The following is a 23135-nucleotide window of genomic DNA, read 5'->3' on the forward strand; positions in this document are numbered from 1 at the left end:
ACTTAACGATAGGTGACTTGTCACGTCATTTGTGACGTCATAAATCCTACTTAGCATAGGTGACTTGTCACGTCATTTGTGACGTCATAAATCCTTCCTGGCTGAGGATATAAGTGGCAGTATCTCACCAAGGCATTATTCTTGACCCTGAGCTATCCCATGATCAAACCAAGGCATTAGTGGAAGTGTATTATGCAGGGCAACACAATGGGAACCAGTGCTCTCCTTATTGCCTGTTTGCTGCTTGCCGGTGTAGCCGTGGCAGTCCAGCCGCTCAAGAGTAACATCACAGTGTCACTGCCCAGTAAATCCTCAGAGGCCCTGGAGGGCGACGTGGTCCAGACCGGCACCGAACCAGAGCTCAGGTGGGACAAGATGGTCACCATCAAGACTGTCGAGTCCTCCTTCAGGGTAAAGGCCTTGACGCATACACCCAGCTTGACTTCTGGAGAATCCTTTGACCTGCAGTGCGTGGTCCAGCCCCGCCACAACCCCCGCGTCCCCACCTCCGTCACCTGGCGCTTCAAGCCATCAGGCGTGGTGGGGGCCGACGGTGAGGGCCAGGGCGAGTTCAAAGACCTGGTGACGTTCACCCACGAGGACATGCGGCAGTGGGGGGAGCAGCCCCTGGGACTGGTCATCCGCACCAACTTGGATCGCTCCCACGTCAACAACACCATCTACAAACTGTCGATGATGCGGGCGGGGCGCCATGTGGCGGGCACCTACCAGTGTTCCGCCGTCTTGTGGATGAGGAACTACGACGACAGCTGGAGCAGAGTAGCCAACCGTACCTCCAACCTGCTCAGCATCAATATCCTCCAGCCAGCAAGTAAGCTCCGAGTTCAGAAGACCAACCATTCGCAAGCGTACCTGGAGGACAGCCGCGTGAGGATCAACTGCGCCATCACCTCGCAGACCAGCGCCGACTCACAGCATGCCGTGCTGTGGTACGTGCGGAGTGCGACGGGCGGCGAAGCGGACGAGCTGCTGCTGAAGATCGAGCGCTCTGGGGCGATCAAGTACTACGTTGACGAGGAGAGGCTGCGGCGGCGCCTGCAGCCGGAGCGGCTGTCACCCCACCTCTACGCGCTGACACTGAACAGGGCGGAGAGCAGCGACTCAGGGACCTACTACTGCCTGGTGGAGGAGTGGCTGCGCGAACCGGACAGCACCTGGTACCCGCTGGCCCGGGAGTCTTCAGGGTTCACTCATGTTGTGGTCCAACAGCCAAAGGTGAGGCTACAGGTGGCGAAGACGGAGTCCAACATGACGGTGGCTGAGTCCAGTTCGATCAGGCTGGGCTGTAGCATTCTTTCTCAGTCGTCCCGAGACTCCCACTTCTCCGTCTCCTGGTACGTGGAGCGCTCCAAGGTCAAAGACGAGGAGGAGCCGGGTGATGGAGAGCGGGACGGGGACTGCGTGTTCTTCATCGGGTACGACGGCGTGTTTGGCAATGGAAACTGCAGCTCCACCAAGGAGGCGGGCCCCAACTCCCGTCTGCAGTTCGAGAGGACGACCTCCGTTCAGTACAGCCTGACCATTCAAGGAGCGCGGCCGTCGGATGCGGGCCGCTACTACTGCCACGTAGAGGAGTGGTTGCTCAACCCTCGCAACGAATGGTACCCCCTGGCCACCGACAAATCTAGGTTTACCATCGTCAGTGTGATGCAGCAAATCTCCACCGTGCAGTCGGTGGTGTGCTCCAACGACTCCCTCTTCTACTTTGTCTTATTCTACCCCTTCCCTATCTTCGGCATCCTCATCGCCGTGCTGCTGGTGTGCTACAAGAACCGTGGCAACAGCAAGAGGCAGGATGTCAAGAGCGACGCCGACGTGCTGTGGATTACTTAAAATACTGCCCATCTGCTGCTGCTCGCAGAGTTCACGTGGAGAGTGCAATCGGCAAAGTAAAGACATTTAAAATTGTAGCAGGCAGAATCCCCAACATCAGGTTAGGCAACATAAATAAAATGTGTTATGTTGTGAGCATGCTGTCAAATTTTCAACCCAACATACTGTAAAGTGATCCTGTGTATCCTTGTGTAGAGCAGGGTTTCTAACACATGATAAAGGCTGGGTAACTCCCGTCAGAAATGATTATATTCCATGTACAATGTTGTTGTTTTTTTAATACGTGATTGAGCAGATCAGTGTACACTGTACTGTTGGTGATTACAATAAAGTGGCATACTAATGTGACCAGAGCTGTTTTGATTGATCATCTCTACAGTGCTGAGCCTAAGCTGTTCCACCCTTTGACCTCTGGGTGTCCCCGGAGGTCAACTCAACACCACTGATGTGATGTAGAAGAAAACAATGCAAAAGGTAGAAAAGGCCAGCACTCAATAATGTCCTTTAGGTGTTTAATACTTAAAAGGTACAGCAGCAACAACGTACGCATTTCAGCAGGTAGCCTTCATCAGCGTTGAGTCAACGCAAAGATTGTCATCTAGTGGTTATTTGCATAAAAACACACAATTTGGTTAGGAAATTATTGTATCTTTATTTAAATATTTGCTTTGATTAAAGAGCCTCACTTCAGTTACTCACCCACCTGACTGGACACACCTGCACCCTGGCTCTGTAGACTAGGAAGGGCCCACCCCCACCCCTCTGCCCTGAACACACAGGGGCACGGTGGCTCAGTGGTAGAGCTGTCGCCTCGCAGTCAGAAGGTCCTGAGTTCGATTCTCGCCTGGGACACTGTGGGCGCTGTGGTTGTGTTCCCCCCCATATCTTCAGTGCCTACTGCCCAGGTGGGGTATCTCATCGTAAGGGCCTTTCTGTCTGTGTGGAGTTTGCATGTTCTCCCCGTGCTCCCCCAGGGGGGTTCCTCCGTATATAACCCCCCCCACTAAAAACATGCAGAAGATCAGATCGTCATCGTCATCCGACCAGTGACGACAACATCCGAAGTCGGTCCCCGGGCGCTGTACGAGAAAGCGACCACTGCTCCTGGCCTGCCCCAGGAGGAAAGGACAAAGCCAGGATGGGTTAAATGCAGAGGACAAATTTCACCGGCCACCGTCAGCATGTGTGTGTTGTGGCCCTCCGTGCATGTGTTGTAGTGTGTTGTGTGACAATAAAGACGGGCTGCCGTCTGAAATCGTTTTTTAATCGTTTTTTTTTTTAAACACCACCATGCCAGGGAGGGGATCTGGACCTTACAGTAGGCCTACCTGTCTTATCACTGCTGTGTTGAATTTGTCAATCAATAAATTGATCAGTTTAGATATTTCCAACCCTGGTGGCTGCCTGTTTTATGTTAACAACAGCTTGTGTATTACAAGTATTGTATTGTAAGTATTGTACGCATAATTGCATACTTGAGTGTGTCTGAATGCATTGTTTGGAAGTCCCTGTTCATGGTGTATGTATTGTTGATGTTTTTTTTCTATGTCTTAAATGGCTTATGCTCTGCCGACCATCGTTTTTTGTTGTTTTTCTTACAAATGAGGACCACAATGGAAACAAGTCCCGGACATTATTGTGTGTAATTATTCCCTGACAATTTTAATACTGGTGTATGCATCTTTATCTGTTCATTCTGTGTATTTTTACATTGTGTATTTTGACTGTCTTATTAAATAAATTCATATTCATTCATTCATTCATTCATTCATTCATTCAACACAAAATCTGATCAACTTGATTTAAAAATATATATAAATTGTTTTGTGGTACAAATTACTATTATGGTAAATGGCACTTCACAATGTGCCTACATTCACCCATTCACACACTGAAGGCGACAAGCTGCCACTCAGGGTGCTGGCACAGCCATCGGGAGCAATTTGGGGTTCAGTGTCTTGCCCAAGCACACTTCGACATGCGGACTGGGAGAGCCGGGGATCGAACCACAGACCCTTTGGTTTAGTGGACGACGCGCTCTACCTCCTGAGCCACAGCCGCCCTATTAAACACTATTAAAATTCTTAGATTCCAACAAGCTGAATATTTGGGTAGGATAACTGTTCCATAATACACTGTACTGCACCTATGAAATTCTAATTCACCACCACACAGGGGAAATGACAATTAGAGCTTTGAGTCTCGTTTTGCGGTGCAGACATCGACGAGTGCCTTCAGACGCCGAGCCCTTGTGCCCACAGTGCTGCAACGCCTCGCCCGCCCTGCAGCTTGCATACGCAGCTCGCCCGCCTGCCCTATTGGCGCACACAGCTGATGACATCATCACTGATGTCACAATGCTGATGATGTCACTGATGACATCATAAGTGATGTCACAATGCACAATTGGGCAAGTGACATCACTGATGACATCACGTATGACATCATCAGTGATTTATGACATCACTGATGACATCATCAGTCGGACAAAAATTTAAACAGAGAACAGAGCCCACATTGCCAAATGTTTATATAGATAGATGACTTAAATTGTGCAATAATATTCTTACACTAGCCTAGCCTTTCAAATGAGAGCATAAAGAGAGAGCACACAGGGTCACAAAGAGAAATGATTGTGTGAAATGATGACTTCTTCAGCATGTTTGTAAGTAAAATGGTTTTCATGTCAAAAATGCTTTCCTGACAGTGTCCTGGATGTGTGTCTCCTCCAACATTGCCATTGTGGTGTGTGGCAGGTGCACTGTGCGCGCGCACAAATTGTTGCACGTTTTTTAATCTGTCCATTAGTTTTAGAGCAAATAAAACAAACCAAAACCAACAAATAAAGTAATCCCATAAAGTAGTTTTTAAGGACGGTAATTATATTCAGAATGCCACCAATTTAAACTGTAACTACTGTATAATGGAATACAGTTACTCATATTTTGTATTTTAAATACTGTATTTTATATACATGTATTCAGTTACTCCCCAACCTTGTGTATATGCACAGACATACTTGAGGACCTCAGAAAATAATCAGGCTCATACTATCACATTTTGATAGCCTGGCTCACACACAAAGTGTCATGAACACTGCCTCTTAGTGGTTCTAATTAGAATTGCATGGATTTTTTTTTTTACCAGATAGGCGTCGCCAGTCTTTATTCCAAAATCATTGACATGAACCAGCCTGCATCCACAATCAATGTATTTAAAATATTTGATTGAAACACATGCCATGGTACAGAATGACTACAGCCATTATGATTGAATCAGTCACACTCACTTATTCAACAGAATAGTGGTTATCATTCACAGTCTATAACAAATCTTGTTCGATTAGATTTCAAACCATGTTTTGCTGTTTTTGTTGTTTTCTGACCTTAATCCCAACTGGCACAATACATTCATGATTGTTATCACACATTATAAAATAAAATACAGAATTACATAAATATTAGGTAGGTACTATATACATTTCATCATATACAGCTTAAGCAGAAAATAGAAAAGTGCCTAAAGCGCTTAATCATTCATGTTTCTATCTCCAAAGTATGTGCTACACTGAAAATCACCATTATATTGCACTTGATTTTTGAATGTTATTATTTTTTTTAAAGGCAATTACAGATCACAGGTTTAGTTTTTTAGGCTGTTATTGAATAGAGGCTTGATTCTATCCTTGTTGAAAGTGCATGTGCAGTTTCTATATATTTTGAGCAATAATATGATACAATCCTTTGCATAGTCAGAAGATTCAGTTGGAGATCATGTGCAATCAGCATCGCCTCAACAGCTCAGCTCAATGTATCTCACAAGTGCTGCAGCAACATTCACATATTCGCAAAGATTGACACATTCTGTCAGCTTTTTTTCACAGTGCGTTCTTTTCTCAGAGTCACTCATCAGCTCGTGTCCACTGTTGTCAGATGTCCTGCCGACACAATGGACAGGTCCCAATCTCCTCCCTGACTCTGCAGGCGCAGTGGCTGCATAAACACCGGTGGCCACAAGCCAGAGTGATGCTGGCCTCCTTTTCCATACACGCCACACAGTCCTCTGTAGTCTCTGAATCTGTAATCAGAATAGAGGGTAAACATTATGACCTACAGTACATCAGGAGTAGGCAACTATGTGCCATGAAGAGCCAAGAGTCTGCAAGTTTGAGGTATGCGTTCCAACCAAAGACAACAGCAGATGATTGGTTAGTTCCTCTTTGGTTAATCGGTGAGATCACCTGCTGTAGTCTTTGGTTGGAATGAAAACATACAGATTCTTGGCACATCATTGTGCATCCCTGACCTACATTGCAGCCAGTGAGTTGGTAGCAAATGTAACCGACATGAATGGTGTATTATCAAATAGCTTGTTGACATCAGACTGCCATGTGCTACAGTATCCATTTGTTGCAGCTATAATTCAAAAGACTGTGCTGACTAATTGTTGAAGGTTTCTGGCGATGTTTAGCTGCCTCTGTAATCCTGACAATGGTGAGGTCAACGGAGCAAAAGAAGGTGAAGTCATTGAACTCCCCTGATGTGTAACAGCTACAGTATATTCCATGTTTTCATGACTGAGTCTTACCTTCACTGTTGTCACTGAGGCTTCCTGAGCGAGAGTAGACGTGGGGAATGTGGTTGAGATGGCTGTGGCTGTCGACGTACGGAAAGGGAAGCTGCTCAGGTGCAGGACAGGACTTTCTTCGCCAGCCTTTCTCTGAGCCTGCATAAAGAATAACATGGAGTTTTTACAATCTTGTGGGGAATCCAAGATGTCAAGCAAGTTTGATCATGTTTACATAGAATCAGTTCCAATTCAATCAGAACAGGAAGAACAGGCTGCACTGCTTAGTCAGTGTTGACGGTAAACGTACCTAGTAGGAGAATGGAACATGTCTGTCCATAGACGTCTATCATGGCCCACAGCGGCTGGCTGAGGTCTACCCCAGCCTGCACGTGCACTTTGTGCTTGCTGTAGTCCGCCCTGCAGTATATGTTGCCGCCACGAGAAACCCAGAACTCCAGCTCGGAGCCTTCGTTGCAGCAGATCTCGGGTATGGGGGCAGCCCAGTGCCCTGGGGTTTGGGTGAGGTTGGGAATGGCCATGAGGGGCAGAGGCAGAGCTCTGTCTGTGGGTGGGACGTTGGTGAAGCCCAGTCGCAGCGCTCCGTGCCAGGTGTGCACAGATTTCTCCACCCTCAGATGAAGCCTCTCCTGTACCTTCACTGGGCGGCTGCTGAACACCAGGCCGTTCTTGAACGTGCGTTCTGCTCTCTCTGCTCGTCGTCCCCCCTGGCTCAGGGTGACCCGGTCCCCTACAGCCTGGTCATGCAGGGTTAAAGGACCCAGGCAAGACATGCCACACCTGTGCGACCTCTCTAACCCTACAGTAGACAAGGGAACACAAAGACATTGGTAAATAACTGGCACCAGGCATCTTGTGATTGTGATATATACGTATGTATGTATGTATGACCCATGTATGCATGTATGTACTGTATGTATGCATGTATGTATGTGTATGTATGCATGTATGTATGCCTATATATATATATAATTTTGCAATATAATTCACTTTCATTGTCCTTTAGTGTGTGTGGCCAGATCGGCAGCGATTTACGGGAAAAGGCTCGTCCAATTCTCATTGGAAACTGAAAGCTACAAATGTAAATATAGAAGAGATAAAAGAAGATAAGCTGAAGATAAAGCATATAAAAATGTGAATGACTGATGGACTACTATAATCAATGTATTTGCCTGGGAACACCCACACTTCTTGAACAAGGTCACACTATATCGACATTGGATTTTCTTTGGAGCCGGATGCTTTGTTAATCATTTGCCTTGCTCTAACAATAAAATGGATTGTAAAGCAGTAACACAATTGCCTTTGCTTTTACAACTATTACAGTTGGACAGTAGCTGGCAACAATAACAAAAGTGATGTCAATCAGCAGGTTGAACTTTCACACTTGATGAACCTATTGAATATGCAGCAAAGGATTTGTGCAAATATTTACAAATGTGAATACTCTATTCAATTACAGCATTCAAACAATTGCTAGAAGAAAAGAGTTGTGTTGATTGAGTTGACAGACATCGCAAATAGCTGTTGCAATAGCACTGCTGTGGCTTCACACCTCTGTAGCAATACCATTTCTGAGTTATTCTATAAAGCCATTTGATCATTACATCAAATGATGTCGTGATTTATAGATGTGGGCGGCCCAACCCACCCCCCCCCCCCCCCGCTTCTGAGTTGCATTGACTTCAGAATTATTTAATCTGATTTTATCTTCCCCTATGATTGTATTACATTATTGAATATAGCTTAACTGTACCATATTGCCTTAGTTTTGTTGCTTGAGATCAATCAATATTTTGGTTAAAATTATTGCTATTTAATTATGCCTGTTGTATTTTGTAATCAAAACCAATTCAATATGTTTTTTATTGTCCCAGATTAGAAGATTATTCTATTCATTAATTTCATTTATGGCAATCTAAGTGGAAAATGTTGATATACAGAGCCTCATTGATATGTTAGGTACTGGTGTGTATAGCCATTACATTTAGCATATTCTGTCAAGAGTCAACAATAAAAAACAAACTAAAACACATATCTTACCAGAGGTCCTGTGGGTTATCTCCTTCAGCCTCTTGAAGAGTCCAGTCAGAGAAAATGTCTTGGTGTCTTCAGAGAAGATGTGTGTATGCATCTGTATCTTCTGTGTGAATGGAGTGCTGTTCTCATGAAGTGGGAGTGATAACATGCGCCTAAAAAACTTCAAAACATAACATTGGGCAGCACATGGGAAGTATAAAAGGGGAGGGCCGGAGGGAGGTACTCCACTTTGGAAAAGTACCTAAACTAGGAGGAGGAGTGGCTTGGTAACACTTAATGCTTACGTTCCTGTCTGTCTTCATCTTGCATAAGGTCACATAAGGATATAAGGTCACTTATAGTAGTGATGGCTTACAGGAAAGCACTGACTGTAAATGTAACACCACCATCTAAGCTCATATACATTTAGGTAAATAATCCTACTTTGTGAGGTTACATCCTACATGTTCCTACATGTGAGGTTTACATCCTCAGAGTGGTATCACTTTCATTCTGTGTCATTGGGATTCAGGTGACCTTTTCTTTTTTTTATATCAAACGAGATGCTGATTGTGTGAAGTTCTGATAAGAAAAGACAAAGGTCAGACATCAACAATTAACGTCATCAGCGATTTTACATACTTTCTTATTTGCTGTGATGATGTAGCCTACTTCATAAACTGGGGGCAAAGGATCAAATTGGCCGGGGGTTGCTACCATGGATCTATTATAATAACGGGTTGCTACAGTTGATCAAGTGAATAGAGAAGTGCTTTCAGCAGCACAGGAGAGAAGACGCACAAGGAGCGATTCACGAGTCGAGTGTAACCTGCAAATTGATGGCATATGTCATGTTTCTCACAACTTTACCATCACTGTAGTCAGTTCCTGTTTTCATGTACATCACATTGTATTTACAGGAGTAGACATTGAAGGAATTGGATCATTCTTTCTCTCTTCATGTGATATTTCTCAATGAACGGGATGGATTCTTTTCTAAATTGCTTTGGCATCATCATGTAGGAAGGGAGTATAAGCTATACGATGGGATCAACCCTTTGTATGGTGAGCTTTCTTTGCCCCTGCTGCTGTGATGCTTGTTGACCAACAATAAATTGTATTGTTCTTTTCCCTTTCAGTTGAAGTGAATCCAACGATTTGACATCCTGACCCAGATCTTGCCACTCCTTTCTAATGGGGGGTGGGGAATGGGAGTGGGGCAATAGGTCAATAGGCCTACTATACCTGGGAATATGTTTTCACCTGATTAAACACACCATGATATAATGGAAAATACAATAAAACAAAACTGATATCAAGCTTTCCACCTTTAGAACTTCATGTTAGATAGAACTTGCAAAATGCATGCTTGATTAAAAGGGCCACATGATCACGATGAACGCATTATGACTACAAATTGAAGTTTAAAATGGTCTCATTTAGCCTACTGCCTGTGAATAATTGGTTGATCAGCAGGGAACAGATTTTTACTGCCCTCTACAGGAGACGTACCATGTGGGCAGATGGGAAGTATTACATTACGGGGCTGCCGCCTGACCATGTGACAGGATGAGATTCATTGAAATTCCTAAATTACATCATTGGGAAAATTACAAGCTGTCCTTCTTTTACACTCAACAAATCCCACGTGTCTTTTCCTTTAACTGGTCTCAGTTAAAGGAAAAGGCTCTAGTGTCATAGGCTACTAGTGTCACATAAGGCACGATCAGTATACTGTATATTAGTCAAGTGGAATAAAACTAAATGCAACACCTCTCTGTTTACATTTTAGTGGTGGGTGATTTATTCAGTCAGCTATTTGTTTTTTACTGCAGGTATCGGCTGAAATGGCGATGAAGTTGAAGGAAGATGTCTCAGATGAGATGAAGTTCGGGTAAGTTGGCAACGTTAACACTAAAAAAAACATCAGATAGCAGTGCTATGGCAGGGATTTTCACAATCTGTTATTCGAATATAGACAGTAGCTAATAATAATATACCTTCACGTATTACTTGAAATTTCGAAATACTGTCACTATATATAAACTGTTATATAGCCTATTGAAAAGTCTCTGTTATAATTACAGTGTGATTTCACCTCTCATGTGACTGCAGTCAGTGTGGATGGGGAATGTGGGGGAACTCTTCAAGTCTTCACGGTCAAAGTGGAAAAGTACAGGGAAGTACAGGGAGCTGTCGCGTGACCACCAGCATGTTTCTACATTGACGACATCATAGAGAAGCGCGCTCTGGATGCTGCTTCACCATGCGTGTGCGTGAGCGCTGCACTGCGCGTCCGACGGCCAGGCGCAGCGCGCGCTGCCGTCGCCTGCACACAGCAAGTAGCTAAATGATTTAGAAAATGTTTTTGGCATGGCATGATGGCAGGTCTGACCCATTGTGATAAATAATTATAATATTTTTGTATATGTCGATGGTGTGACCGTGGTGGTCCGCCATGTAGAATATTGATGTAGCCTACAAGCTTGGGAACTATATTAGCCTACATGTAAAAATCCGGTTACTGTAATCAGGATACAAAAAAAGGTAACTGTAATCCATTAGTCACAGAAAAAGATGTAATCAGTTACATTTAGTAAAAACTGGGATTACTTAGCAGGATTACAATTTAAAATAGCCTACATTAATTGTATATTTCTATTGATTGTATATTTTATCCAAGTGGATGTGCACTGCAAATATTGACTCTCCTTATTGTCTACTTTATGTTTGATATCATATGGTGAAAAGAAATAGAATAAAAAAAACTAAAACCTTGGAGAGAAAACACACACACACACGCACACGCACACGCACACACACACACACACACACACACACACACACACACACACACACACACACACACACACACACACACACACACACACACACACATGCACACACACATGGCCAGTGCCAGTGCACCCAAAAAAATTAATGACTAGAAACCAGATAATATCAGTGCACTGTAATCTGAAGATAGAAATTTATAATTGTTATTATATTATTATTATTAATTAGAAACAGGCAACAAGATAGATTAGCTGAACGTCTGCTGTAACCAACACATAAAGTCTGAATGGATTACAGAGCTGTTTGTTTTTTTTGGAAATATGCCTGAGGAGCATGCCCCAGGACTCCAATAGTCAAATGCAGGAAATTTGTTCAAAAGTAATCCAAAAGTAACAGAAAGTAATCAGTTACATTACTTTTATATTGTGATACTTGGATTACGTTACTGATTACAATTGTAAACAGGGTAATTAGTAATTATATGGGATTACATTTTTAAAGTAACCCTCAAAACCCTGTTGAGACAAGGAAGACTGTCAGTGGCAGAGCATAAAGGAAGATATGGTGAAATCCTGTTATTTTTCTGTAGGCTTAAACTTTTTTCTTCTAATAACCCAATTCAGTTTAGGCCAAAAATATCCAAAACAGTGTTCAGCACCCTGTCACCCTCAGTTGGAAAACACACCATATACATACATACAAACATACATACATACATCCATACCTCATACATACATACATAGATAAACAAACAAACAAACAAACAAACAAACAAACAAACAAACAAACAAACAAACAAACAAACAGACAGACATACAGTACATAGGCTACAGCTACATACATGCACACATGCATGCTGTATGTGTATAATGCCTCATAATCCACTTAAAGTGAGTTACCAAAATAGTCATCACTAAAATAATCATCTTACATCATCATGCAATATTGAATGGTAAAATAAATAATAATAATCTTGATGGGGCATATTGATGAATACAAAGTGAGATTTCCTACATAGTCATATTATTATCTGGATTATTTAAGAACGGTTTATCAAAGAAAGAATCCACATCAGTAAACAACAGGAAAATAGTAAATATTTTATGTACACACTTCATTATCAACATGAATTTTGGACCTACATTTTCTAGAATTGAACTAGGGAATAGAAATATAAACTACGGTATGCTGTTCTGTGAATTTCAGGCCAAGCCAAGCTGCCTCTCCTCCACCACACTTGGTCAGTCATGGCAGGCCATCAAAAATCAACTTGTTCCCACTCCACCTGTTCAAAACACTATTAATCTGCTGCCTTCCAATAAAAGGCTTGGCTTTCACCAGCGAGCCAATAGCAGCACGTTAAAAGCCATGAGGCCCCTGGCCAATCCGAGGCCGCATTCTAATGTGGCCTATCTTTATCAGTGCCACTCCATTTCAAGATAGTGCTTATTTATGACCCATGAGGAGAGAGCCGGCAGGAGGGATCTGTCTTTAGGAGCGGCACTCAAGTCTCTTTCCAGAGCGCTCACCTGAGGCTGCAGATATGGAGTTATCACACAGCACACTTTGGCTGAGAACAGGTGAAGGGCGAGAGTGAAGAACTTATCTGCTGCTGCACTATCCTCTGCTGTGGTAGCAACTTCTGCACACACCAGGGACTTGGGCGATATCAACGTCAATCGTCTTAATTGTTTGAATGTCTAGAGACTGTGGGTGTGATCCTAGATCGAACCATTGTCTGTGAGAGAGTGAACTTCTCGCGGGCCCATCTGGGATCTCTTCTCCTAACTGGACCTCACTGGGCGAGTTGGTGAGACCCGGAGGCAGAGCTACTTCCCATGGATCCAAACATCCAGGGGTCTTTCCTGTTCAACAACAGCCTGAACCAGTTCCCCTCGGACCTCAAGGCACCGGTGTGCCAGTACTCTGTGCCCAACTCCTTCTACAAGCTCAGCCCAGGCCTGAACAGCCAGCTAGCTGCGGGGACGCCTCACGGCATCAGCGACATCCTCAGCCGCTCCATGGTGGGCATGGGGGCCACGGGCACCACCACCCTGCTGTCGGGATACTCCACCATGGGGGGGTTCGCCCCCTCCGTCACCGGCGCAGGGATGTACTATAACCGAGACTGCGCCTCCTCGCTGGGCGGCTTCTCCAAGCCCGGTGCCGAGTGCCCCATGAAGGGTCGCAGTGTCAGCTGCTGGGCGGAGGGCGGCTACGACTGGAGAGGAGGGAGGCAGCACTGCAGTAACAGTGAGTGTCACTACTGGAGCCTGAAGTCTGCATCCAGCCCAGCACATTACCACTTCCTTGTATCACTCTCTCTCTCTCTCTCAAGACTAAACCCTGCCACCAAGTGATGCTTTCGTTTGGTGATACAAGAATGCTCCTCCTCAGTATATATATATTTTTTACTGGAAGACAGCAAATTAATTTCAATCAAGTGAATCATTCAGCAGTAAATCAATTAATATAAAATAGTATATACGTAAATCCAGACATACCACAAGCATGTAGATGCAATGCATCTGATTAAAGCTTGTGTTTTGTAAGTGTTCTGAAAAGGCAGCATAATACTGTAATTATTTAAGGCGAGTGTCTAGTATTGTTACTTTAGTTTAAATGCATAATATCAAAGAGGCACATACTTGTTTTAGAAAAACAAACTATAAAACTATAGGTGGATGATGAGTTCATGTGGCATTTAAAAGATGTAGTCAAATATGTACGTAACCTATATATGTAATATAATCCACGGATAATGTTGCATAATGATGAAGAAATTGCTTGCGGTTATCAGGCTGCTGTGATTTGTAAGCGTGTTAAACAAAACTATCGGATCGTTCTTTCATTTTTTCCCACCCCTTCTCTAAATATGTACCGGTATGCAACGCATAAGCATGAGCAACAACACACATTTTGTCTATCAGGGGATTAAGATGTTTCTGTTATGTTATGTTATGTTGTAATTGTGCAAACTGCGAAAAGTCAAATGCCTCTGTGCTCATCTTTTTCTGGTTATGCACAAAAAGAAAAGGGAAACTTGATAGGCGTTTCGGTGGGAAATGTTAATTTCTATGTAATAATGAAGCATTTGTTGAAACAGGAGAGGCTTGCCTTGATATGTTGTGTGTTGCTATATTTCTAGACAGTGGTCCTCTGGGGGAGATGTCGGGCAGGAAGAAGCACACCAGACCAACATTCAGTGGACATCAGATCTTTGCCCTGGAGAAAACCTTTGAGCAGACCAAGTACTTGGCAGGGCCTGAGAGAGCCAGACTGGCTTATTCCCTGGGCATGACCGAGTCACAAGTCAAGGTACGTTAACGGCACGTCTGCATGGTAAGATGATGCTTTTGATCAGGGTGGCAGGCAAGATCACAAGCCACACATGATCCTCATGCAGGGATGGGGCACCTGTTGTGTGTGAACAGCCTCCCACAAATGATACAATGTGCCAGCAAGCTCAAAGTGAAAAACAGGTTCAGTCCAAATAAAACACACGCTGACGAGAAAAATCTCTTCTTCGTCTAGGTGTGGTTCCAGAACCGACGCACCAAGTGGAGGAAGAAGAGCGCGTCGGAGCCCAGCTCCACCCAGGCCGGCGGCCACGCGGGGCCCGGCGGAGAGGCCTCGGAGAACGAGGTGGAGGACGAGGAGTACAACAAGCCCCTGGACCCCGACTCGGACGACGAGAAGATACGCCTGCTGCTGCGCAAGCACCGCAGGGCTTTCTCCGTGCTGCGCCTGGGGCCACACCATGTCTGAGGCACAGGAACATGCACAACAACCATTATGCCAGTGTACCTGCACACGCACACACAGTCACACACACACACACACACACACACACACACACACACACACACACACACACACACACACACACACACACACACACACACACACACACACAAACACACACACACTTCTTAGCAGACATGCATGTCGTAACAAAACGTGTGAAAGTAATAATTTTCCGATGCCAAATTTAATTGATGAGCATTTAAGCATGTTCAGAGGAGGCCGTTTGTGTTTAGCCGACAAAAGGACATCTCAAGGATTAAAGACGGGCTGTGAAATGAAGGAGATGTTGACTTTTTTAAATCAGTGCAAGAAAACCTCTCCGGCCTCCTTTGTTCTTATGCTGCAATATGAGGGAATTATTCGGCATATTATACATCATTTTGTAAAATGACATGAAAAAACGCATGATGCTCTAACGTAATAATTATTGATAAAACTGAGAGTAGGATTTTATCATGGAAGTTACTGAACTGTTCTGTCTTTTGAACATTTGGTCCTATGTGACCAATCCCATCACAAATTCTGAAATTGGATTACTGTTTAGTTTTGTATTTATTTGAACTGGTAAATGATAGGTCAGCAGCACAGAAAGCTGCGGGTGTGTGATGAGACATGAGCTTTCTGGGACTTTCATAAGCCTATGCATAAATGACTGAGCTCATCATTAGCACATGCTGTCTGTTCTTGTATCAAAATAGAAGAATGGAAGAAAAAAAATCTTCAATCTTATAAATCACTACATAAACCAAGTCAGTATCGGGTCAACTGTATTTCTACAAATGGGCATCGGGCTGGATCGGGCTTTTAAATGAAGTGACTGTTTGGCATTCCTGTTACAGGCACAGAGACTGACATACTGTAATACAGTATATGAATATATGAATGTAGGTTAATGTGTGATGAAACACACCTATAAGCTCTAAAATACAGGGCGTTTCAAAAGTTGGTATATTTTTTATGAACATTACATGAATGCAAACCAAGGAGGTGTCAGATGTTACAGCATTGCAGAGGAGAACGTGGCAGAAATGATGGGAAACTATTTGAACACTTACTACTATGTAAAAAGTCTTACTGTACTAGCATGTTATTTCCTGGTATTAATGTTCTAGATGTATGATTTGTAGTACTAATAAATACTTAAATTTGAATGTTGAATTATTTTATGACTTGGTTAAAATGACTTTGTTAAAAATCGAGAAAAAAAACGTTGTTTTTGATTATTATTATTTTTAATTGTATACCTACTTTTGAAACCCAGTATATGACGACCTCTAAACATGTATGTGTGCAGTGTGGGGGGAGGGACTTCTGGAATATTGCACAATAAATTATTGTAAATTATTTATTGAACTTGGTGGTAATTGTGTCATTGTGTACAATTGTGTACGTTTCCATGAAGAAACCAACTCAAACACACACAGCATGCGGCTGCATTACCTGCAGATTAACTGTAGTTAAGAGACAGTTCAAAATGAAAGTGCAAGCGAAAGGCACAATCACCGAGGAGAATAAAGGTCAAAGGCCAAACCTTGTGTGATTTAGCGTGTGCTCTAGCTAAATTGAAGACAATGGCCCCTGCAAGCCACTCCAACATAAAATCAATGTCAGCAGACCAGCTCATTCACAAGTCTCAGTGAGTTGCGGCCCATATGGTTCAGTGAACTGATATTCGGGCAGATGGTACTGTAAAATAAAGGCAAGGAATGCTATTGTTGTGCACCATTCTGCTCTGTTTGCTTACAGTTGAGACGACTGAACAAGCTGCAGCATCACAACATCACAACTCATGTTCACACAGACTTAACACCATTAGTGAAGGACCACGTGTTAATATCATGCGAGTCTGCTGGGTTTTATAATTATCCAAAATAAATGCATTTATTAAACATGTCAAACATTTACTAAATCTTCTGTGATTTATTCATTTGAAACAATTCAGATTTTAGTCTCTCTCCCCAACCGCCAACTTGTGCTTTTTTTTCTGCTGGCACCACTGTACGTTATATAAATATATGCTGAAGTTATATCCCAGGCAAAGCATTGAATCAACACGAGAAGCTAAATGCAATAAAGGTGAGGATCATAGCCAAAGTAAGTCACAATTTCAGCAGGCGTTTGATTTCTCCATCCTTAAAGACGATCAATCTGAACGTGTCCTAAATAGCCGGCCCATTCCAGCTAGAGAGGGCCTGCTTTAATAGCTCATCTGTTTCACACGTCATTTCTCTTTCTGTCACCAAATAAGTATGGCTCGCCCCATGGCTGCAGTCTAGAACTATGGGATTGGAATATATAACACAGACATGCTGTATTTTACACCTTGGGCAAGTTAGGAAAGGCTAAATGTTCATTTTGCATGAGTCCAATAAAATCCTAGCTCATCTATTGTTTTCCAACCTGACCTACACACACGCACACAGCATCACACTGCTTTTGCTCTCTCTTTAGCTTAATGTAAATATATGAATAATCTATCTATCTATCTATCTATCTATCTATCTATCTATCTATCTATCTATCTATCTATCTATCTATCTAATCTATCTATCTACCTACCTACCTACCTATCTAGCTACCTACCTACCTGATTGTTTATTGGTTTTTGCAGTTTACTTAAGTTACTCCTGAGCAGAGATGGGAAGTAAGGAAGTACAAATACTTTGTTATTGTACTTGAGTAGGATTTTCAGGTATCTGTACTTTACTGAGTATTTATATATATATATATTTTTTTTACTCCCTACAATTTAACACAAATATCTGTACTTTCTACTCAATACATTTTCAAAACAGGCTAGTTACTTTAGTTTTAATGCATGACAGACAAGTATGATGTAATGTTGTTGTTTGTCTCTCTCGTCTCGTGCTCCCCCAGCTTTTACACATTATGTGCACCTTTTTCATGGAGAAATCAAATCACACAAATTATTATTAAAAGTATACCATCTTGGAGGGGATCTTTTAGTTTAATAGTCTTTGTATTAGGCTATTTTAATATGTCAGTTTCTATTAGCGTTGCACAGAAACAGCCGGAAGAAATACTTCTACTACTACTATGTCTTTGTTTACACAATTATCTATACTTCTACTTACTGTAAGTAAAAAAAAGTACTTTCCCCATCTCTGCTGCTAAGAAATCACTTTTGTCAGAAGGCCTAATCCAGAAAGGCAGCATACATGTAGAGTGAGAGTCATTTCCCATACACAATCTTTGGCATGCAGTACATGAGGCAACCTTTCAGGTCTGTCCACTACTTCACAGAAACAATCCCAGTGAGACTGATTTGTCTATGATCTTCCCAAAATAGGTGTGACTCACTGGCATCCCGATTATGTCCATAAGGCCAGACTGTTACTGCAAAAAAAAAAAAAAAAGCTGCTCATGTAGACTGCATATATAAAGTAGGGTAAGAATATTATAAAACAATGCACCATATTTGTGAGGGTAATAGTTTATTTACAAAATACCGTATCACAAGAATGTAGTGTTTGTTGGTGATCTAAAAGTAGAACTGGCTGGATGGTGAAGGCCACTCCCATGCCTGGTCAGCATTACAATGTGTTAACCAAATCATGAATCACCCACGAAAAGTCTATTACTGACAAGCTGTCCTTAAACGGCTGAGCGTTTTGACCATCAGTCCCTTTATAAAACATGATTGTGAGTCCAACTTGATATAGATATATGCCAAATGTAAATGTGCATGAAACACTTTTTTTTAATGAATAAAGAATGTGCACCGTACGTACCAGCAGGTTATGAAAGACAAAACAAGTTTCACAAAACCTTTCGAAAGATTAAAAGACGACAATTAATAAACCACACAAGCATATTTCTTTGAATTATTAGTCATTATTAAAGCCAGGTCCAAAAACAAGAACAATCCACACGTAAAAATAGAATCCAATGCTGGTGCTACAAGACTAGAGATCAAAAGTAAAAGACAGAATCAAAGTAATCCAAATGCAAACAGTGCTTTTTATATCTTATTATTGTAAGTGAGTGAGGGTGCGTGTGTGTACACACACACACACGGGTATATATTTTTAAAGTGAAGGAGTGATCCGCAATGCCTTACCGACGTCATTAGTAAACATGGTTATTTTGGCAAAGAAGTAAATCAGTGCATCTCTTTGAGGGAGGACCGCTGAAGGGAACGGAGAGTTGCTTAGCCATAGCTTGTGGATTAAAGCACTTGGTATGAGCAATGTACAGCAGGTACCATAGGTCACACAGACAAGACAGCAGAAAGAGTGTATGTGCACACTCAAACAGCAACAACTGTGTTGGTACTGATATTAAGTCAACTAAGGTAAGACGTCACATAGTCACTATGTCAACTCAACTCAGCACAGCATTCATGTGAGGATGCAAATGACAGCAGTCACTTTGTTTCATGTTAGTGGCCTTATTCTTGTTCAATAACAGCTACAATGCAGACATTGAAGAGTTGATGAACATCTATCAAAATCCATTCTGAAGTCCTATGCATTGATTTTATTATTGTAATCAAGACAGACATGACGGTCACATAGTGAGTTGCTGTGAGAACGTAGCTACATGTACAGCGTATAAAAGACAGTAACGCCTCTGTGATCTTTCTTCGATGACGTTGTAACTGTGCAGGTCAGTTGACCAAACGTGTGGCCAGGACACTGAAATAGCAGCATTGCTCTACTGTGTTTCTCTGCATGCAGTGTCAAATCCTGCTTACAAGTTTTAAAATAAATAAATAACTGAACTAAAAAATGAACTAAAAATGGCCTAAAATATACAAAATAAAAGCATGCACATGCCAGTAGGACTGATGACCAATACTACGAGTTTAAAGGTCCCACGTTATTTTTGTTTTCAAATACACAAGAATGTTCATCTTCATGATGTTGTGCAAACAAATTTAGTTCATTTAAAAGTTGAATTGAATCAGTTAAATTAAATTTATTTGAAGATTCAATCTTCACAATACTGGACCTTGATTGCCATGATTGGTCGATAACACCAGCTGCTCTAATTTAAATAAAGTAAATAAATAAACCTGCTCAGTGGCGGCTTTCCAGTATAGTTCAAATGCTGCAAATTTGCTTGATTGGAAGGATTTCAGTGATTCTGTAGTGAGGTGAGCCAATCAGGACCATGGCCAGTTGTGATGCGTTAGTCTGAAACTGACTGTAAAAAAGGATGGATTTTTACAAACAAACTCAAACCTTAACAACACATTCACAAATCACCTTTGATCATATAAATGAAGGAACATTTGAATTCTCATAATTTGGGACCTTTAAACCCTTAATGCTGATATTTACTTGGTTACTCATTTAAGTATTAGCAAATGTCTGTGTGCACATGTCTGTACATGTGTGTATGTTGTGTGTGTGTGTGTGTATGGTGTGTGTGCAACCTGTCACCTGTCCGTCCATCCCCTCATTGGAGAGAGGTGCATGCTCATATTCACGTAAAGGGCCAAAGACAAGCCACAGTCACACTCTCTCTCTCTTTACATCAAGTCTTTACATCATCGTTTGGTCCCATTTATAAAGCAATCTTCCCACTTGCACTGCGCACAAAGGCCCGTGACTGCAGGTCGGGCTCCCAGGAACACCCTCGGTGTCGCTGAGGATTGAAGACCCGAGTCCGTGTGGAGAATCTGGCAAATCGGCTGTCACAAAAATCCATAATAGCTGCTGATGATCAAATCTGTGCTGATGTCACTCCGGCCGTGGGAATCAATAGGCGGCAGTGCGATCGGAGACAGCAGTGATGTGTGTGGATGGGATGGGGGGTGGGGTTGGGGGAGGGGTGGGGTGGGGAGGGGTTTGGGGTGGTGTGTTGCAGGCCGAGTGGAGCCCCATGGCTGGCAGAGGTGAGGACGTGGTGGGTCGCCATCTTTACCCTCTGGTTCTGATACTGCGCTGGGCTGGGACCTCCGAGGGGGGCGCAGTCAGACCTACAGCACATGGGACAGGACAATGTGGCAGCAACAACAACTATATAAGAATAAGCATTGGCCCCTGCCACCATTAATCCCTCATTACTATCAAACAACGAACTATGGTGCTCTATTATTCAACAGATCATAAAATGATAGATATTATGAAGGCCAACAATTATTTTTGTTTCTGTTTAAACGCAGCTGAGCACTGACAGGACCAACTCCCCTATAATAGAAGCTAACTGCTCCCCTGTGTGCTGTTGAACTAAACTGTTATGTCAAGTGGCCTGTCCGCACAAATTAATTACCATGAAACATTTTCACAGCTTTAACTGGAGGGCACCCGCTAGAGTGCATATTTCCGCCAACCTTTCGACAAAGTTTTCATGCTATTACGTGAATCCTTTGAAAGCAACGGATTGTTTTTGTAAAACAAAGTTTTGTGCAAATCATTCATTCATTCATCATTCAAATCGTTCATAACTTTGTGAGATATCCTGCAGACAAACAAACAGACGGGGGCGAAAATATGACCTCTCAGTCAACTCCGTTGGCGGAGGTAATAAATCAGAAGTGTCTGATAAAAATGTGAGAACTTATAAGTCCTATTTATTTCTCTCTCATACTTTGCTCTTTAGTTTGACTGAAAGTTCAGATGTTATAGGATGTATGTTAAACGCCTCTCTGGGAATGATCATCTGGCTTCAGACAGTAACACCAACTTAATGATGGATTGGACTAAAACAGTTTCTCAAACTGTCAGTCGCTTCTTCGATGGAACCGCTGCTCAAGTGAAAACCTCCCTGTTGCCTCTAAGTCCCTCCAGTACATGGATGTAGTGCTCCCGCGTCCCTCCAAAGAGGAATCCTCATGAAAAAGCGGTCCATCGTTTGAAAAAGCCATTTAAACGGCAGCAAAACAAAATCATGGCCGTAAAAATGCCAATACGCTGGCCGGGACAATGTATGCCTCTCCAGCCCGTCCAGCTGTCTGGTAATTAATGAAACGCTGGCCAACATTGCATTTGGTGTATCCACAGTGACAGTGGAGAGGATTCAATAGACATAGATCAGTGGAAAGTGCTGATCACCGACGGTCCAACTACATTACGCACAAAGGAACGCTCGTGTCCCGCAGGCACTTTATCTTAGTTCATATCCCCACTCCGCTGGGCCAGCCCGGGTGTTATGGCTCTCTGGGGACTGGACCCATGAGCTGAGCAAGATTACAGTGATCGCTCTTACACAGTGACCCCCCCCCTGGAATCCCAACACACACACACACACACACACACACACACACACACACACACACACACACACACACACACACACACACACACACACACACACACACACACACAGCAGACAACACATTCTTACCATTGAGAGGGATCCGAGTCAATGGTCATTTCTCTTCAGCGCGAAGTACAAGAAAACAGGCTAGGAGAAAAACACAAGAGGACACCCAAGTTACGTGGCTTGTTTGGTTCACCCACACAACATGCCCGCTATTCCAAATGTTACCAGCGGGGGCGTCTGGGTAGTGGAGAGGTAGAAGCGCTCGCCTACCACCACCGCAGAGACCCGGGTTCAATCACCGGCAGCGGTACTTCCAGCTTGGTCAGACGTTCCTACAGACACAATTGGCTGTGTCTGCGAGTGGGAAGCCAGTGGTGTGTCCTGGTCGCTGCACTAGCGTCTTCTCTGGCTCTGTTTGGGGGCGCGGAGGGGGGAACTGGGCAATAGTGCGACGTCCTGCTGGTGAAACTCCTCACTGTCAGGTGAACAGAAGAGGCTGGCGACTGCACGTGTATCGGAGGAAGCATGTGCCAGCCCAGTGGTTCGCAAACTTTTTCATGTCAAGGACCCCTAAACTAACACAAACCACGGACCCCCATTAGAAAAGGCTTTGTCCCAGGGTACCCCATGATAAGATGTTTGCTTTAGATGTTTTATTACAGTAAGTGTAAGAAACCTGTGACCAAAACAGTAATATATTCTGTCATTCTGTTACTCATGGATGGAATTATAGTGAAAATAAATGATTCCCCTTTTTGCTGGGGACCCCCTGGAACCCCCTCAAGGACCCCTGGGGGTCCCCAGACACCACTTTGGGAACCAGTGTGCTAGTCTATATG

At 43.1% G+C, this 23135-nt stretch overlaps 4 protein-coding genes and 1 pseudogene across 6 annotated transcripts in view; 2 read left to right on the forward strand and 3 right to left on the reverse strand.

Annotated features, from left to right (window-relative positions):
- The window catches only part of sorbs3 (sorbin and SH3 domain containing 3), a 119983-nt gene that overhangs the window by 49606 nt on the left and 47242 nt on the right, over positions 1-23135 (reverse strand).
- On the forward strand, positions 208-1854 carry LOC310784323 (immunoglobulin superfamily member 3 pseudogene; annotated as a pseudogene). Its single transcript has one exon. The product of its transcript is annotated as an immunoglobulin superfamily member 3 pseudogene (transcript).
- On the reverse strand, positions 4890-8580 carry LOC310783369 (E3 ubiquitin-protein ligase NEURL3). The gene is made up of 4 exons (XM_083644220.1): positions 8485-8580; positions 6731-7240; positions 6442-6579; positions 4890-5931 (listed from the first exon to the last, which is right to left on the reverse strand). Exons 1-4 carry the CDS (start codon positions 8573-8575, stop codon positions 5783-5785), a joined length of 888 nt encoding a protein of 295 aa, XP_083500346.1. The 5' UTR covers positions 8576-8580; the 3' UTR covers positions 4890-5782.
- nkx6.3 (NK6 homeobox 3) lies at positions 13095-15024 on the forward strand (the record flags this gene model as incomplete). The annotated part of the gene is made up of 3 exons (XM_083644941.1): positions 13095-13509; positions 14405-14574; positions 14791-15024. The coding sequence occupies 3 exons, from the start codon at positions 13095-13097 to the stop codon at positions 15022-15024; spliced, it is 819 nt and encodes a 272-aa protein (XP_083501067.1).
- Positions 18517-23135, reverse strand: part of inpp5l (inositol polyphosphate-5-phosphatase L) — a 29012-nt gene continuing 24393 nt past the window's right edge. For both annotated transcript variants that reach the window (XM_083644738.1, XM_083644737.1), the window contains 2 exons: positions 22378-22437; positions 18517-21010 (listed from right to left, as the gene is read on the reverse strand). In XM_083644738.1, the coding sequence (XP_083500864.1) occupies positions 22396-22437 (42 nt within the window). In that variant the 3' untranslated portion in view covers positions 18517-21010; positions 22378-22395. The remainder of the gene's footprint in view (positions 21011-22377; positions 22438-23135) is intronic.

This window comes from Poromitra crassiceps, assembly GCF_964638095.1.
Source record: "Poromitra crassiceps genome assembly, chromosome: 10".
NCBI lineage: Eukaryota > Metazoa > Chordata > Actinopteri > Beryciformes > Melamphaidae > Poromitra > Poromitra crassiceps.

Coding starts and splice junctions, on each gene's coding strand:
- LOC310783369 (XM_083644220.1), bottom strand. CDS start 8,575: ATGCATACACACATCTTCTCTGAAGACACCAAGACATTTTCTCTGACT. Junction 7,241..8,484: donor GATAACCCACAGGACCTCTG/GTAAGATATGTG, acceptor TGTCTACTGTAG/GGTTAGAGAGGTCGCACAGG. Junction 6,580..6,730: donor ATGTTCCATTCTCCTACTAG/GTACGTTTACCG, acceptor TTCTTTATGCAG/GCTCAGAGAAAGGCTGGCGA.